The 17,769-nt window shown below is 41.5% G+C and overlaps 1 protein-coding gene across 1 annotated transcript; it reads right to left on the reverse strand.

Moving 5' to 3' along the window:
• Positions 1 to 1,251: 1,251 nt before the first annotated feature.
• On the reverse strand, positions 1,252 to 8,241 carry dhrs1 (dehydrogenase/reductase (SDR family) member 1). The gene is made up of 9 exons (XM_038963714.1): positions 8,122 to 8,241; positions 7,549 to 7,695; positions 7,191 to 7,334; positions 6,920 to 6,999; positions 6,593 to 6,725; positions 6,216 to 6,359; positions 5,081 to 5,150; positions 2,632 to 2,712; positions 1,252 to 2,018 (listed from the first exon to the last, which is right to left on the reverse strand). Exons 2-9 carry the CDS (start codon positions 7,690 to 7,692, stop codon positions 1,882 to 1,884), a joined length of 933 nt encoding a protein of 310 aa, XP_038819642.1. The 5' UTR covers positions 7,693 to 7,695; positions 8,122 to 8,241; the 3' UTR covers positions 1,252 to 1,881.
• Between the last annotated feature and the right edge of the window lie 9,528 nt (positions 8,242 to 17,769).

The following is a 17,769-nucleotide window of genomic DNA, read 5'->3' on the forward strand; positions in this document are numbered from 1 at the left end:
GTATGTAAACTTCCGACTTCAACTGTACATAACCCTGGATTGCTGATGCTATGTATTGGCCATTGAGAGGCTTTGAAGCCACCGGTTGTCCATATTGGCACTCCCTAGTAGGAGCAGTCCTCCGTAGGAATGAGTGGAATTCTACAGTACTTCAATTAAATGTTTCAAGGACAGAATTACATGAATTTAATAATTTTTGTTATAGTGCTGGGGACAGTAACATTAGTACTCTCAACAACAAAAATACTAAAGGAAAATGTTTGTATATTTTTATGTTTAGCTCACATAATATAATTTAAAAGTACGCATTAAGGTACCTGTAATAGAATAAATGTGTCAAAAACAAATGTAGACATTAATAAATGCATTTCTATAGCATCCCCCTCAAAAAAGACAATTGAGGAGTACCAAGAAGGCTGTGCGGTGGCTTCAATACAGTGCCCCATGTCAGTCATCCAAATACACATCATTGGTGACAACCCAAGCAGCATCCTAGATATTATGGCAGAACTGTGAACTCACGCAAGAACCGAGAGGAAACGTCCACTAAATTATAGACAGGACCCTGACAAGTTTTTTAATGTTAAACTGCCTGAGTAAACAATCATATTTATCCACCATATTTGACGTGTACAAGTTTCTGATGGGCCCAGTTACAATGTAACCTATCACGTTCAAGTAAAATCAACGATTTTAATTGGCTGATGCACATTTTGAGATGGAGAAGGGGGGGAAATGGGGGGGGGGGTACTTTTACCCCTTTTTTTGGAATATCTAATTGGTAGTTAGTCTTGTTCCATCGCTGCAACTCCCCTACGGACTTGGGAGAGGCGAAAGTCGAGAGCCTTGCGTCCTCAAACACAACCCTGCCAAGCCACACTCGTTCTTGACACACCGCTCACTTAACCCGGAAGACAGCCGCACCAATGTTTCGGAGGAAACACCGTCCAGCTGGCAACCGAAGTCAGCTTGCAAAAACAGAAAAGAAATCCCGGCCAAACCCTCCTCTAACCCGGATGACGCTGAGCCAATTGTGCGCCGCCTCATGGGTCTCCCGGTAACAGCCGGATGTGACACAGCCTGACATCAAATCTGGGTCTGTAGTGGACGCCTCAAGCAGTGCCTTAGACCGCTGCACCACTTGTGAGGCCGGAGAAACTGTATGGCCCCAGTTTGCTAGATGAGTGAAAAGTATGCTAGATGAGTGAAAAGTAAAGAGCCCGCTTCACAGACATAACAAATAGTATCAAGTTGGTATAGGAATGTAAAGAATTTTATTTACTTATCAGTATTACAAAATGCGTTCACATTTGCATAGTGTTTTTAAATGCAGCTAAACATAACAGCTGGAATTTCTGTTCATACGATGAAATATTCAGTATAGCGTTATAGTCATTATACCTTCATTTAAAAAAAAAAAAAAATCAGCATACCTTCATTTTGATCGCCTCAAAAATAGCATTTTGTCAAAGAAAGTTATCAGTCCTTTTGTTTTGACTGTTAAGGTGAGGACATATCATAATAATGTCTGGAACAGAGAGAATGGAATGGCATCAATCACATGGAAACCATGTGTTTATGGAAACCATGTGTGATGTATTGGATACCATTCCACTCATTGGTTTTGACATGTACTGTATGGGGCATTTCCCAATGTATGTATGACAGTCAGAGGCAATAGGCAAGTTTAATCACATACAAGCTTATAAACTTTTGTAATATTCATATAATACTGTAAATTCAGTACACTAGTGCAGATCCTTCTTATGCAAATGAACACAGAATTATAAATTATTTAGTATTCAATGTATAGGAATACCATTTAAATGTAGATTACTGACACTGCAGTAATCTGTGTGTCACAGAGGAGTTTGGGGTGGCTCAGAAACGTCCGTTGGTGAGGGTAAGAACAAACCGAGGAACCCGGAAGAATGAGGGTACGATCGAGGAGAGCCAGGAAAGATATGGGACCTGGGTCAGGAGGAATTTAAGGGAGGTGTAGTCAGTCACACTGCGGCCTGAAAGAAAGAGGGAGAAGTACGTAAAATATTAAGACAGAGTGTGTTGTCTAGGCCTATGTACAGTTCTGCATGCAAATAGATATCTTTTTTTTTGGGGGGGGGGGGGGGTAATAAATGTGTACACACTACAATAGCTAGGTTTCCATCCAATTGGCGACAGATTTATGTGAATATTGTACAATATATGCACATTTTCCCACTAGAGGTGTTGCCATCAAACTGACTTGTTGCAGATAAAAGGCTGTGCATGGTGACAGAGTGCACATAAGTTCCAATGCACTGAATAAAAGACAAGTTAAATGGGTTTCCATTACATTTTCAACTCTACCGATGGTTTTGTCACAAAAACTGCTGCAATAAATAACAAAATTGCCCAATCTGGTTTTGGCACATGCTCTCTAGACAAGAGTTTGCTGATTAAGTAGACAGGGGGTTATATGATGGCATATGGCTTAAGAGCAATATCATTTTATATGATAATTGGCAGCCAAGCACCGATCATCATGTCACCAGCATTCAAATAATAGCCTACCCTCGATATTTAGCCTATTGCAAATGTCCATGATACCCGTTCACTTAACTAAAATTAGTGATGGGAGTGATATTTTACCGTCAACATCTTGTATTCCGTATCGCCTAGACAGGTCACAGGTCATCAACACTTTTCCTGACAGCGACATCAGGTTTTTATCTTCAAATCATAAAAAGAATTCAAAACACAAATTAAACTGGAATGACAAATATGCAAAACAGTAAAGGTGAAAGCCCAGATCTAAAACAATGTAATCTTCAAAGGATAGTCAGTCTGTTTTGTTGTTAAAGGGGCCGTGCAGTCAAAAAATGTGATTTTCCTGTGTTTATATATACAGTTGAAGTCGGAAGTTTACATACACCTTAGCCAAATACATTTAAACTCAGTTTTTCACAATTCCTGACATTTAATCCTAGTAAAAATTCCCTGTCTTAGGTCAGCTAGGATCACCACTTTATTTTAAGAATGTGAAATGTCAATAATAGTAGAGTGATTTATTTCAGCTTTCTTTCATCACATTCCCAGTGTGTCAGAAGTTTACATACACTCAATTAGTATTTGGTAGCATTGCCTTTAAATTGTTTAACTTGGGTCAAATGTTTTGGATAGCCTTCCACAAGCTTCCCACAATAAGTTGGGTGAATTTTGGCCCATTCCTCCTGACAGAGCTGGTGTAACGGAGTCAGGTTTGTAGGCCTCCTTCCTCGCACACGCTTTTTCAGTTCTGCCCACAAATGTTCTATGGGATTGAGGTCAGGGCTTTGTGATGGCCACTCCAATACCTTGACTTTGTTGTCCTTAAGCCATTTCGCCACAACTTTGGAAGTATGCTTGGGGTCATTGTCCATTTGGAAGACCCATTTGTGACCAAGCTTTAACTTCCTGACTGATGTCTTGAGATGTTGCTTCAATATATCCATAATTTTCCTTTCTCATGATGCCATCGATTTTGTGAAGTGCACCAGTCCCTCCTGCAGCAAAGCACCCCCACAACATGATGCTGTCACCCCTGTGCTTCACGGTTGGGATGGTGTTCTTCGGCTTGCAAGCCTCCCCCTTTTCCTCAAAACATAACGATGGTCATTATGTCCAAACAGTTCTAATTTGTTTCATCAGACCAGAGGACATTTCTCCAAAAAGTACGATCTTTGTCCCTATGTGCAGTTGCAAACTGTAGTCTGGCTTTTTTATGGCGGCTTTGGAGCAGTGGCTTCTTCCTTGCTGAGCGGCCTTTCAGATTATGTCGATATAGGACTCGTTTTACTGTGGATATAGATACTTTTGTACCCGTTTCCTCCAGCATCTTCACAAGGTCCTTTGCTGTTGTTCTGGGATTGATTTTCACTTTTCACACCAAAGTACGTTCATCTCTAGGAGACAGAACTTGTCTCCTTCCTGAGCGGTATGACCGCTGCGTGTTACCACAGTGTTTATACTTACGTACTATTGTTTGTACAGATGAACGTGGTACCTTCAGGCGTTTGGAAATTGCTCTCAAGGATGAACCAGACTTGTAGAGGTCTACAATAATTTTTCTGAGGTCTTGGCTGATTTATTTTGATTTTCCAATGATGTCAAGCAATGAGGCAGAGTTGGAAGGTAGGCCTTGCAATACATCCACAGGTACACCTCCAATTGACTCAAATGATGTCAATTAGCCTATCAGAAGCTTCTAAAGCCATAACATAATTTTCTGGAAATTTGCAAGCTGTTTAAAGGCACAGTCAACTTAGTGTATGTAAACTTCTGACCCACTGGAATTGTGATACCGTAAATTATAAGTGAAATAATCTGTCTGTAAACAATTGTTGGAAAAATTACTTGTGTCATGCACAAAGTAGATGTCCTAACTGACTTGCAAAACTATAGTTTGTTAACAAGAAATTTGTGGAGTGGTTGAAAAATGAGCTAATTTAACCTAAGTGTATGTAAACTTCCAACTTCAACTGTATGTATGTATGTATGTATGCATGCATGTATGTATGTATGTATGTATATTTCCACACTATGAGTTTGCAATAATACTATAAAATTGTGAAAATTATGGTCTCGTGTAGGTCAGTTGGTTGTGGGTTCAATTCCCATGGGGGACCAGTATGAAAAAAGAAGTATGAAAATGTATGCACTCAGTCTAAGTCTAAGTCGCTCTGGATAAGCACGACTGCTAAAATGTTTACACTTTTAGTGTAAGACCTGTTTGAAAAGACCGCCTGAAATTTCAGCTTGTTTGGCTGAGTGGGATTTTTGGACGTCACGGTATAAGTTAATAGACCAATAACAAAGAGTTTGCCATCCTCTCTGCCAATAAAATCAATTTCAGGTAACACAACCCTCCCATTAGGCTCATCCAATTAGACCCCTCAGGCCACTCCCAGACAGTCATAGCTAAATTCTTGCTTGAGAAATTGTATTTTGCTTAGAAGCTACATTTGTTTATTTTTTTCCCATTTGAATAAAAATATGGCTTTATTATCAACTGTAGAAATATAATGGTGCATGGCCATGTACATGCTGTAGCATAATGTACCTTTCGCCAGCTCAACAATGCACTTCCCACTCAGCTCTGTGGTTTCTCCATTGGCAAAGAAGGATCTGAACTGAGAGAAACAGGGAGTTATGTCATTTCACAAACTCAATACAGTAAGAGAGAATAACTAGTAAAGCCTATGAAAATGTATAATTTAGCAAATAATCTGGTGCACAAGCCACACAGCCTTATTTTCAGGTTACTGAACTTGGAGAAAACTGCATTAGCCTCTCAAACCACCCATACTGAATGGCAATACTCTAATCAAGGCATAAAATTAACACCCGCCATCAGCCAAATGCAGGTAGATTTAAGTATTGGCAGGTAAGAATATCTATTTCACCAGCCATGTTGGCGGTTGGTCAATTTGCCAGGCTCTACAGTGCGAGCATGACATTTGCGAATAAAAATAGTCAAAAGTCAAGTATGAGCACATGTGCATATTGCGATTTATAGTAGAAAAATGCTGCAGTACCTGTTTTCAAAGTATTTCTGCTGTTTTCTTTCATAGCTGCTAGTCACACAAAGAAATACGAATCCTATATCCCCCCCTCACGCAGCAACACCGCCTGGATGGAGAGCTGTGCACTGAGTGATGTGCTGATAGATTCATTTTTGTAGGCGCTGCGCACAGGCATAAAAGTTGTCTAATTTACTCGAAAGTCTACAAAGTGAGACTTTGTCCTTGTGTTTCTTGGTGTACAGTTTTCCTTCCATCCCTCTCCTCGCCCTTACCTGGGCTCGAACCAGGGACCCTCTGCACACATCAACAACTGCCTCCCACAAAGCATCGTTACCCATCGCTCCAGAAAAGCAGAGCAAGGGAAACAACTACTTCAAGGTCTCAGAGCAAGTGACGTCACCGATTGAAACGCTATTAGCGCGCACCCCGCTAACCATTTCACACCAGTTACACTGGCTATTGATAGTTTTGTTCAAAAGCTCAGGTTGTTTGAGTCTGCTGCTTTAACTGATAGCGGAGACACCCTAGTCAGATCCCATCTCACACACACAGTGGCCCCATTACCACGGTAACCTCCCGCCCTTAAAGGGTAGATTTTAAAAATCTAACTGCCACAGTGGCTGGTGGACCAAAAAGTACATTTTAGGCCCTGACTAATGGTTTATCATCTACCTTAGGATCAACGCCCGGTGGAGCATCCTTCTCAATGATGAGTTGAGACACCAACTCTGTCTGAACTGCTCCTGGCCACAGGCTGACAGAGGCCACTCCCCTGCTTCTCAGCTCAACTGCTGTGTCTGCAGCTAGCCTGTCACACTGGAGAGGATATGGATTAGAGTATCAGAGCTGAGATAAAAAATAAAGCATAAAATGCACTTGTTGAAAGTTGAACAAACTCTAATACACGAACTTGAACTTAAAAGAGGGAGTGATATGTTCAAGATCTGTGTTACTTTGGATGACTACAGTTATTTCATACTAAAAATAGGAAATGTCATTGAGGTGAGCAGATAATTAACAATTAGGAGCATAGAGATGGCAGAACTCACCGCAGCCTTACCAACACCATATGACACATTGAAGAGATACCTCAACCCTCCCATAGAAGAGATGACCACAATCAAGCCCCTGCCCTGTGCCACCATCATTCGTGAAGCATACACTGAGCAGAAATAGTGTCCCCTGACAGAGAAAAATGCAAAGTGTCAAAGCGTACAGATAACCAAAGCACTGTTATCTACTTATCTGCTACCGTGAGTATAAGGTGGAGTTGACTGTCAGAAGCTGAAAGCGGTCTACCCATCAGAACAAAGAGACTGAACACTGCAATAGGGTGCAGTTCAAAGTAAGACCTTACTAAACTAATGAGAGAGTACCTAAGGCCAGTGTTGTTCATGGAATCCCATATGGTTGGATCGGTTTCCCAGAACTTCTTCCCCATGTTAGTGAAAATAGCCTGAAATAACATTACAAATCATCATCGTCATTAGTCATAAAGACTTTTTACACTTTTTTGATAAGGTGATTGAAATTCCCTCTCCATACGCTAATGTCACTTCAAACAACCAGTGTTGTTTTTACAAACCCTGTCAATAACTTATTGTCATGTAGTCTCTTGACAGTTTTCCCTGCAACGATGTCACTGACCTGTACACCAGCATAGGCGTTGTTCACTAGGATGTCCAGTCTGCCATTCTGCTCACGTTGGATTTGATCAAATAGATATTTGAGGTCTTCATCACTTGAAGAATCACATACAACTGGCACACAGTTCCCACCCCTCTCCTTCACCTGCCATTGAGATTGGAGAAGGAAAGTGGTTAATTAGTCTTCGTCCAAACAACACGGTGGTCAATATGTCTTCGAATTGTCTCTCTGACTCTACCAACAACAGTATTCAGTGGAAATATCTTTCAGCCTTGTTTTTCACCTTTCTCACAGGACCTCCATTAAACTTTCATGTGTACTTGGGACATTTAGTACACATGAACGTATGAAAGTTCACCTGAGCAGCAGTTTCCTTCAGGGTCTTCTCCTGGCGGCCAGTGATGTAAACGGTAGCTCCCGCCTCTGACAGCTGCAGGGCAATGCCTCTTCCAATGCCACGCGAGGCACCTGTCACCAAACACACCCAGCCTGAGAGGGCCATTAGCTGATGAGGGGAAAAAGGGAAGGAAATGAAAATGGATGGTGAATTTAAGTCTTGATGTTTGAAACTTTAGCAAACAGCATACATTAATCTTGACTGAGCCTACACTGGAGGAAAATACAGTTAAATAATAGGGGGATAGCGCCACCTTTTGACAACGTATCGTGGGTAACGACGTCATTCTGGACCTCAGTATGATAACGTATTTGGTTACACTTAATGTTACATTATGACAAGAGCATCATTTGGTAAACCAGCGATTGAGCGAGAAAGAGCAAAACACGCTTAACATATTGCCTTAACTAAGGTTTGGTCGGTTACCAAACAAGAAAAATAACACAAGAAACATACTGCCCTTTATGTAAAAAACAAACGTAGCAGCATTTTTCAATCACGTCCTAAAATAATCCTGTACTATTGTTGTTTTACCTCTTATCAGTTTCAAAACGTTGGCGTAAACAGTTGCTTGAGATTCCTCTTGTATCGCCAGTCGATAATATGGTGGAGTGTTTGGGTATGGACATGGCCAAGTATACGCACTGACTTGGAAATCAGCCCATGTAACCGCCCCTCAACTACCGTAATGTTCATAATATGAGCACCTACTTTCAATTGTTTTGTACAATAAAAGTGCGTCCACCCCAACCTTACGAGAAGATAAATGGTAGACCTAAGTTAGACAAAAACATAAATATAATCGTAAATGGTAAAGATGGTCCTTATGTTTGAGAAATGTGATCTTTGTGGGGAACTCAAATTACCTGTGAAACTACGTCAATATTTCTATCTTAGGCTAACTTTGTGTTATATGTCCACACCACACACCCAGGGGTAGTGGGGAAGTGTCATCAACATAAATATTGGAATCCTGTTCTGAGAACAAATTATACCTGTCCTCATGGTCTGCCTGTTGGAATGTAAAATGCATTTTTTATGTTGGTTGTCTCATCTGTACTTTGCACAACAGTGGTAGGCCTGATCAGCCCCGCTTCACATCGACAGGGCTGTAGTGGAGCGGGTCGAGAGTTTCAAGTTCCTTGATGTCCACATCACCAACAAACTATCATGGTCCAAGCACACTAAGACAGTCGTTAAGAGGGCACGACAACACCTTTTCCCCCTCAGGAGACTGAAAAGATTTGTCATGGGTCCCCCGATCCTCAAAAGTTCTACAGCTGCACCATCGAGAGCATCCTGACCGGTTGCATCACCGCCTGGTATGGCAACTGCTCGGCATCTGACTGTAAGGCGCTACAGATGATAGTGCGTACGGTCCAGTACATCACTGGGCCTTCCCGCCATCCAGAACCTAGGCGGACTAGGCGGTGTCAGAGGAAGGCCCAAAAAATTGTCACAGACCCCAGGCGCCAAAGTCATTGACTGTTCTCTCTGCTACCGCACGGTAAGTGGTACCGGAGCGCCAAGTCTAGGTCCAAAAGGCTCCTTAACAGCTTCTAGCCCCAGGCCATAAGACTGCTGAACAATTAATCAAATGTCCACCCGGACTATTTACATTGGTTTTAACTGCTGCTACTCACTGTTTATTATCAATGCGTGGTCACTTTACCCCTACCTACATGTACAAATTACCTCAACTAACCTGTACCCCCACACATTGGCTCTGTACCGGTACCCCCTGTATATATATATACCTCCTCCCAGCTGCCCACTGCACTGAGGACAGGAAACACTGTCACCACCGATAAATCCACTATAATTGAGAATTTCAATAAGCATTTTTCTACGGCTGGCCATGCTTTCCACCTGGCTACCCCTACCCCGGTCAACAGCACTGCGCCCCCCACAGCAACTCGCCCAAGTCTTCCCCGTTACTCCTTCTCCCAAATCCAGTCAGCTGATGTTCTGAAAGAGCTGCAAAATCTGGACCCCTACAAATCAGCCGGGCTAGACAATCTGGACCCTTTCTTTCTAAAATGATCTGCTGAAATTATTGCAACTCCTATTACTAGCCTGTTCAACCTCTCTTTTGTGTCATCTGAGATTCCCAAAGATTGGAAAGCAGCTGCGGTCATCCCTCTCTTCAAAGGGGGGGACACTCTTGACCCAAACTGCTACAGACCTATATCTATCCTACCCTGCCTTTCTAAGGTCTTCGAAAGCCAAGTCAACAAACAGATTACCAACTATTTCGAATCCCACCATACCTTCTCCGCTATGCAATCTGGTTTCAGAGCTGGTCATGGGTGCACCTCAGCCACGCTCAAGGTCCTAAACGATATCCTAACCGCCATTGATAAGAAACAATACTGTGCAGCCGTATTCATTGACCTTGCCAAGGTTTTCGACTCTGTCAATCACCACATCCACATCGGCAGACTCGATAGCCTTGGTTTCTCAAATGATTGCCTCGCCTGGTTCACCAACTACTTCTCTGATAGAGTTCAGTGTGTCAAATCGAAGGGCCTGTTGTCCGGGCCTCTGGCAGTCTCAATGAGGGTGCCACAGGGTTCAATTCTTGGACCGACTCTTCTCTGTATACATCAATGATGTCGCTCTTGCTGCTGGTGAGTCTCTGATCCACCTCTACACAGACGACACCATTCTGTGTACTTCTGGCCCTCCTTTGGACACTGTGTTAACAACCCTCCAGACAAGCTTCAATGCCATACAACTCTCCTTCCGTGGCCTCCAATTGCTCTTAAATACATGTAAAACTAAATGCATGCTCTTCAACCGATCGCTGCCTGCACCTGCCCGCCCGTCCAACATCACTACTCTGGATGGTTCTGACCTAGAATATGTGGACAACTACAAATACCTAGGTGTCTGGTTAGACTGTAAACTCTCCTTCCAGACTCACATCAAACATCTCCAATCCAAAGTTAAATCTAGAATTGGCTTCCTATTTCGAAACAAAGCATGCTGCCAAACTTACCCTTGTAAAACTGACCATCCTACCGATCCTCGACTTCGGCGATGTCATTTACAAAATAGCCTCCAATACCCTACTCAATAAATTGGATGCAGTCTATCACAGTGTCATCCGTTTTGTCACCAAAGCCCCATATACTACCCACCACTGCGACCTGTACGCTCTCGTTGGCTGGTCCTGGCTTCATACTAGTCGCCAAACCCACTGGCTCCAGGTCATCTACAAGACCCTGCTAGGTAAAGTCCCCCCTTATCTCAGCTCGCTGGTCACCATAGCAGCACCCACCTGTAGCACGCGCTCCAGCAGGTGTATCTCTCGGGTCACCCCCAAAACCAATTCTTACTTTGGCCACCTCTCCTTCCAGTTCTCTGCTGCCAATGACTGGAACGAACTACAAAAATCTCTGAAACTGGAAACACTTATCTCCCTCACTAGCTTTAAGCACCAGCTGTCAGAGCAGCTCACAGATTACTGCACCTGTACATAGCCCATCTATAATTTAGACCAAACAACTACCTCTCCCCCTACTGTATTTATTTATTTTGCTCCTTTGCACCCCATTATTTCTATCTCTACATTGCACATTCTTCCACTACAAATCTACCATTACAGTGTTTTACTTGCTATATTGTATTTATTTCGCCACCATGGCCTTTTTTTTGCCTTTACCTCCCTTATCTCACATTGTATACAGACTTATTTTTCTACCGTATTATTGACTGTATGTTTGTTTTACTCCATGTGTAACTGTGTTGTTGTATGTGTCAAACTGCTTTGCTTTATCTTGGCCAGGTCGCAATTGTAAATGAGAACTAGTTCTCAACTTGCATACCTGGTTAAATAAAGGTGAAATAAAATAAATAAATACAAATATAGCCTCGTTATTGTTATTTAATTTTTTACTTTTTAAGTTTTACTTTAGTTTATTTAGTAAATATTTTCTTTACTCTTTCTTGAACTGCATTGTTGGTTAAGGGCTTGTAAGTAAGCATTTTACGGTAAGGTCTGCACCTGTTGTATTCGGCCCACGTGACAAATAAAATGTTATTTGATCTCTCGCCCCTCTCATTGCATACCTAGTGGGAAAAACCTGGTTGAAAAGACATCAGTATGACGTCCAATTCTGGTCACTAACTGGTTGGGAAATTATATTTTTCTGAAAACCATATGACCAGTCGGCAAAACCTGGTTGAAAATACTTATTTTTATGACATCTTATTCTAGTCGCAAACTGGTTGATTATTTTTTTTTTTTGCCTTTTTACTGACCAGAATATGACTTTTTCTGACCGCCATACAACCAGTTGGTAATAATTGTGACCTCTATCTGACCAGCTGGTCATAATTCTGACCACTATATTATGTGTTGTATTATGTAGCCTACTGGTCATAGTTAGGACCTCATCATAACCTGGTAATGACCACCTGACTACAGCTCATTAACCACACTCTTAGAAAAAAGGATTCCAAAAGGGTTCTTCAGCTGTCGTATAGAAGAACCTTTTTTTGGTTCGACAAAGAACCCTTTTGGTTTCCATGTAGAACCCTCTGTGGAAAGGGTCCTACATAGAACCCGAAACGGTCCTACATACAACCCGAAAGGGTTCTACCTGAAACCAAACAAGGTTCTACCTGGAACCAAACAGGGTTCTACCTGGAACCAAACAGGGTTCTACCTGGAACCAAACAGGGTTCTCAAAGGGTTCTCCTATGAGGACAGCCGAATAACCCTTTTAGGTCCTAGATAGCCCCTTTTATTCTAAGAGTGTACTGTAAAAGTTTTGCAGAGGATAAAGTTGGATATTGAAAACATTTTTCATTACATTTCTATTTGTTTCCATAGTTACCGACTAAAGTTAATCTGCATCATATTCTTACATTTAAAATAGATCAAGCAATGGCCAAAACAAATCTACATCACAATTTTTCACACATCTGCACACAGTAATTGTTTCATAATTCACCCACAGACATTACATGCATAGAAATACTGAGAGTATATAAAGGCCTATTGTTGTATTTGATTAATGATTAATAAAAGTGGTGTGATGGCATAGATCCTCATCAAGGACCTCTGAGCAAAGAAGGCGATCTGGAGCATTGTGGCCCTCTTGAAGAGTCATGTGATGATTCAGATCTGAAGTGAAGAGAATCAGCGCATTACAACTTTATCAATTTGATATTTAATAAGCAAACTATAAAAGGACATTCTTGAAGAAACTTTGTGGACTCAGCTGGCTAAAAGTATTTCCATGGTACTAGTTGAAGAATTTTGTGGCAGTTATATAGCTTAGCTTAGTCTTTAACAAATAGCAACTTGCTCATATACATACTTTGCGTCCTTCTCCAACACGGCTCACAGGGGCACATTTCTGGACTTTCCAGAGTGCCCGCAAAACATCAACCTCCTGAGTTTTCTGGATTTTCATTACACTTACTGTAGGTATAAAAAATCAAAATGAATAATTAACAATTGGCATAATGTGGGCATGCAGGAGACAACATAACAGTAACGCTCAGTAAAATATCTTTAACAGTCAGAATCTACTAAAAGTGGTAGCAAAGGCATGTCTGCTCCTTCATGTTGAAGTGGGACATTAATTCATTGGTCATCAATCTGAAACATTTTAAGAAACAGGAAATCGAAATTAGACAGTAGTTGGATAATGAAAATGTTTAACTCCTCTCTAAATGGTAAAGTTTTGCTTAATCTTCCCTAATACATGTTGTAGTATTCAAACAACTTTTTATAAAACACACCGCTCCATAATCCTGAAGACATTGTCCCGGACAGAGTTTGTCCCAGGGAATGTCCCTAGCCCGATCCAACAGGTCCTAGACATGCTCAATGGGATTGAGATCCGGGCTCGTCACTGGCCATGGCAGAACACTGACATTCCTGTCTTGCAGGAAATCACGCACAGAACGAGCAGTATGGCTGGTGGCATTGTCATGCTGGAGGGTCCTGTCAGGATGAGCCTGCAGGAAGGGTACCACATGAGGGAGGAGGATATCTTCCCTGTAACACACAGCATTGAGATTGCCTGCAATAACAAGCTCAGTCCGATGATGCTGTGACACACCGCCCCAGACCATGACGAACCCTCCACCTCCAAATCGTACCCACTCCAGAGTACAGGCCTCGGTGTAACGCCCATTCCTTCGACGATAAACGTGAATCCGACCATCTCCGGCGACGGTGGGTTTGTGCCCATAGGCGACATTGTTGCCGGTGATGTCTGGTGAGGACCTGCCTTACAACAGGCCTACAAGCCCTCAGTCCAGCCTCTCTTTATTGCGGACAGTCTGAGCACTGATGGAGGAACTGTGCATTCCTGGTGTAACTCGGGCAGTTGTTGTTGCCATCCTATACCTGTGTGTGATTATCAGATGTACCGATCCTGTGCAGGTGTTGTTACACGTGGTCTGCCACTGCGAGGACGATCAGCTGTCCGTCCTGTCTCCCTGTAGCGCTGTCTTAGGCGTCTCACAGTACGGACATCGCAATTTATTGCCCTGGCCACATCTCATGCCTCCTTGCAGCATGCCTAAGGCACGTTCACGCAGATGAGCAGGGACCCTGGGCATCTTTCTTTTGGTGTTTTTCAGAGTCAATAGAAAGGCCTCTTTAGTGTTCTAAGTTTTCATAACTGACCTTAATTGCCTACCGTCTCGTAAGCTGTTAGTGTCTTAACGACCGTTCCACAGGTGCATGTTCATTAATTGTTTATGGTTCATTGAACAAGCATGGGAAACAGTGTTAAACCCTTAACAATAAAGATCTGTGAAGTTTAAAGACAGGGTCCTGAAAAAGGGACGTTTCTTTTTTTAATGAGTTTACTTATACTACACTCTTAGAAAAGAAAGAAAAAGAGTTATTCGGCTGTCCCCAGAGAACCCTTTTTGATTCCAGGTAGAACCATCTGTGGAAAAGGTTCTACATGGAACCCAAAAGGGTTCTTCAAAGGGTTATCCTATGGGGACAGCCGATGAACCCTTTTAGGTTCTAGATGCCACCTTTTTTTCTAAGAGTGTAAGATCAAACAATCATGGGCAGCTGAATAGCATGTCTCCTGGGATATCCAAGGGGGCCCCAGTGTTAAGGATCAGCGGGGCAGACGTGTTGTTGCCTACTCTTGCCACCTGGGGGGCGGCCCGTCAGGAATTCCACAATCCAGTTGCAGAGGGAGGTGTTTAGTCCCAGAGTCCTTAGCTTAGTGATGAGATTCGTGGGCACTATGGTGTTGAACTTCACCCCCACCTACATGTACAAATTAACTCGACTAACCTGTACCCCCACACACTGACTCGGTACCGGTGACCCCTGTATATAGCCTCGTTATTGTTATTCTTATTGTGTTTCTTTTTATTCTTACTTTTTATTTTAGTCTACTTGGTATATGTTTTCTTAACTCTTCTTGAACTGCACTGTTGGTTAAGGGCTTGTAAGTAAGCATTTCACGGTAAAGTCTACACTTGTTGTATTCCGCGCATGTGACAAATAAAGTTTGATTTTATTTTGATTTGACTACATTCCTAAAATAAATTGGTACTTTTTACGGTAAAACATTTTGCCTGACCCCCAAAAGTACTCGTTACATTTTGAATGCTTACAGGACAGGAAAATGGCCTAATTCACACACTTATCAAGAGCACATCCCTGGTCATCCCTACTGCCTCTGGTGTGGCAAACACATGAGTCGTTTGTAAATTATGTCTGAGTGTTGGAGCATAACCCTGGCTATCTAAAAAAAAAAAAAAAAAAAAGATGCTGTCTGATTTGCTTTATCCTTTCTGGGGCAGGGGTTAGCGGAACACCGACAACATTCCGCTGAAAAGGCAGCGCGCAAAATTCAAAAATATTTTTGGGAAATATGTAACTTAAACACATTAACAAGTCCAATACAGCAAACGAAAGTTAAACATCTTGTTAATCTACCCATGGTGTCCGATTTCAAAAATGATTTACAGCGAAAGCACAACATATGATTATGTTAGGTCAGAGCCAAGTCACAAAAACACACAGCCATTTTTTCAGCCAAAGATAGGAGTCACAAAAAACAGAAATATAGGTAAAATGAATCACTAACCTTTGATGATCTTCATCAGATGACACTCATAGGACATCATGTTACACAAGACATGTATGTTTTGTTCGATAATGTGCATATTTATATCCAAAAATCTCAGTTTACATTGGCGCGTTACATGCAGTAATGTTTTGATTCCAAAACATCCGGTGATTTTGCAGAAATACTCATAATAAACATTTATAAAGATGCAAGTGTTATTCACAGAATTAAAGATAGACTTATCCTCTATGCAACCGCTGTGTCAGATTTCAAAAAAACTTTACGGAAAAATAATAATCTGAGAACGGCGCTCAGAACCCAAAACAGACAAAGAAATAGCCGCCATTTTGGCGTCAACAGAAGCTACAAAAAACACTATAAATATTAACTTACCTTTGATGATCTTCATCAGAAGGCACTCCCAGGAATCCCAGTTCGACAATAAATGACTGATTTGTTCCATAAAGTTCCATAAAGCCCATCATTTAGCCACTTGTTGTTAGCATGTTCAGCCCAGTAATCCATCTTCATGAGGCACGAGCACTTCCTCCAGACAAAAACTCAAAAAGTTCCGTTACAGGTCGTAGAAACAAGTCAAATGATGTATGCAATCAATATTTAGGATGTTTTTAACATTAATCATCAATAAGGTTCCAACCGGAGAATTTTATTGTCTGAAGAAAAGCATTGGAACGAGAGCATACTCTCTCGTGACCGCGCATCATGAGACCGAGGCTCTCTGCCAGACCACTCACTAAAATATCTCCTATGAGCCCCTCCTTTATAGTAGAATCCTAAAACCAGTATCTAAAGACGGTGACATCTAGTGGAAGCCCTAGGAAGTGCATGCACATCCATAACTAACAGGGATTTCAATAGGCACCGTTTTGAAAATCGATTTCTCACTTCCTGTTTGGATTTCTTCTCAGGTTTTTGTCTGCCATATGAGTTCTGTTATACTCACAGACATCATTCAAACAGTTTTAGAAACTTCAGAGTGTTTTCTATCCAATACTAATAATAATATGCATATATTAGCATCTGGGACAGAGTAGGAGGCAGTTCAGTTTGGGCACGCTATTCATCCAAAAGTGAAAATGCTGCCCCCTATCCCTAAAAAGATTTATATAAGGAATTTGAAATTAGTTCTACTTTTACTTTTGATAGTTAAGTATATTTTAGAAATTACATTTATTTTTGATACTTATGTATATTTAAAACCAAATACTTATAGACTTTTACTCAAGTAGTATTTTAGCGCAGCACAATTGGCCCAGCGCCGTCCAGGTTAGGGGAGGGTTTGGCTGGGGCAGGCCGTCATTGTAAATAAGAATTTGTTCTTAACTGACTTGCCTAGTTTAAAAAAAGAAATGGGTGACTTTCACTTTTACTTGAGTTATTTTCTATGAAGGTATCTTTACTTTTACTCAAGTATGACAATTCGGTACCTTTTCCACCACTGGCATCGTTATTGTTTTTATTGTGTTACTATTTCCTTTTATATTTAGCAAATATTTGTCTTACTTTTTAACTCTAGATTGTTCGAAATGGACTCGTAAGTAAGCATTTCACTGTAAAGTCTACACCTGTTGTATCCGGCGCATGTGACCAATAAAATGTGATTTGTATGTAGGCAGACAATTGTCTACTTGTATTCCAAATTTTAGCAATATCTTGCAATATTGGGTTACATGAGATTGGCCCACCCCCACCTACAGCCAGGCATTATTGTGCATTGTTTGATTTTAGGGAGTGTGTCACAATACGTATCAATTTAACCACTTTTGCAGTAAAACATTTTTACATAACCATCCATTTCATTTATGGGACCTTAGATGTGGAAAAACATGGTTGTGTTATAGCCTAATAAGGAACAGGGCTGGCAAAAGGGCTCTGGCCAGGACACCCCCAGGACAGCACCCCCAGTCGAGCAAGACGTGACCGCTAAAGATTTGTCAAAGAACAACAACAGTTGTTACAACTGATGCTGCACCAAGACATTTTGCACTCTGACATGATTCAACAGAGATGATTTTGACACGTGAAAGAGTGCCTCCTGTTGGTACAAATAAAATTATAATCTAGGAAATGACATTTTCCAAATAATGTTTAG

Source organism: Salvelinus namaycush, chromosome 25, assembly GCF_016432855.1.
Source record: "Salvelinus namaycush isolate Seneca chromosome 25, SaNama_1.0, whole genome shotgun sequence".
In the NCBI taxonomy this organism is placed as follows: Eukaryota; Metazoa; Chordata; class Actinopteri; order Salmoniformes; family Salmonidae; genus Salvelinus; species Salvelinus namaycush.

Bases quoted from the DNA above. Each gene is read 5' to 3' on its own strand.
- dhrs1 (XM_038963714.1), bottom strand. From the start codon at position 7,692: ATGGCCCTCTCAGGCTGGGTGTGTTTGGTGACAGGTGCCTCGCGTGGC. The intron at 7,335-7,548 runs GTGAACTTTCAT...TCTCAATGGCAG, and splicing joins TGAAGGAAACTGCTGCTCAG to GTGAAGGAGAGGGGTGGGAA. The intron at 6,360-6,592 runs GTGAGTTCTGCC...TATCCTCTCCAG, and splicing joins ATGGTGTTGGTAAGGCTGCG to TGTGACAGGCTAGCTGCAGA.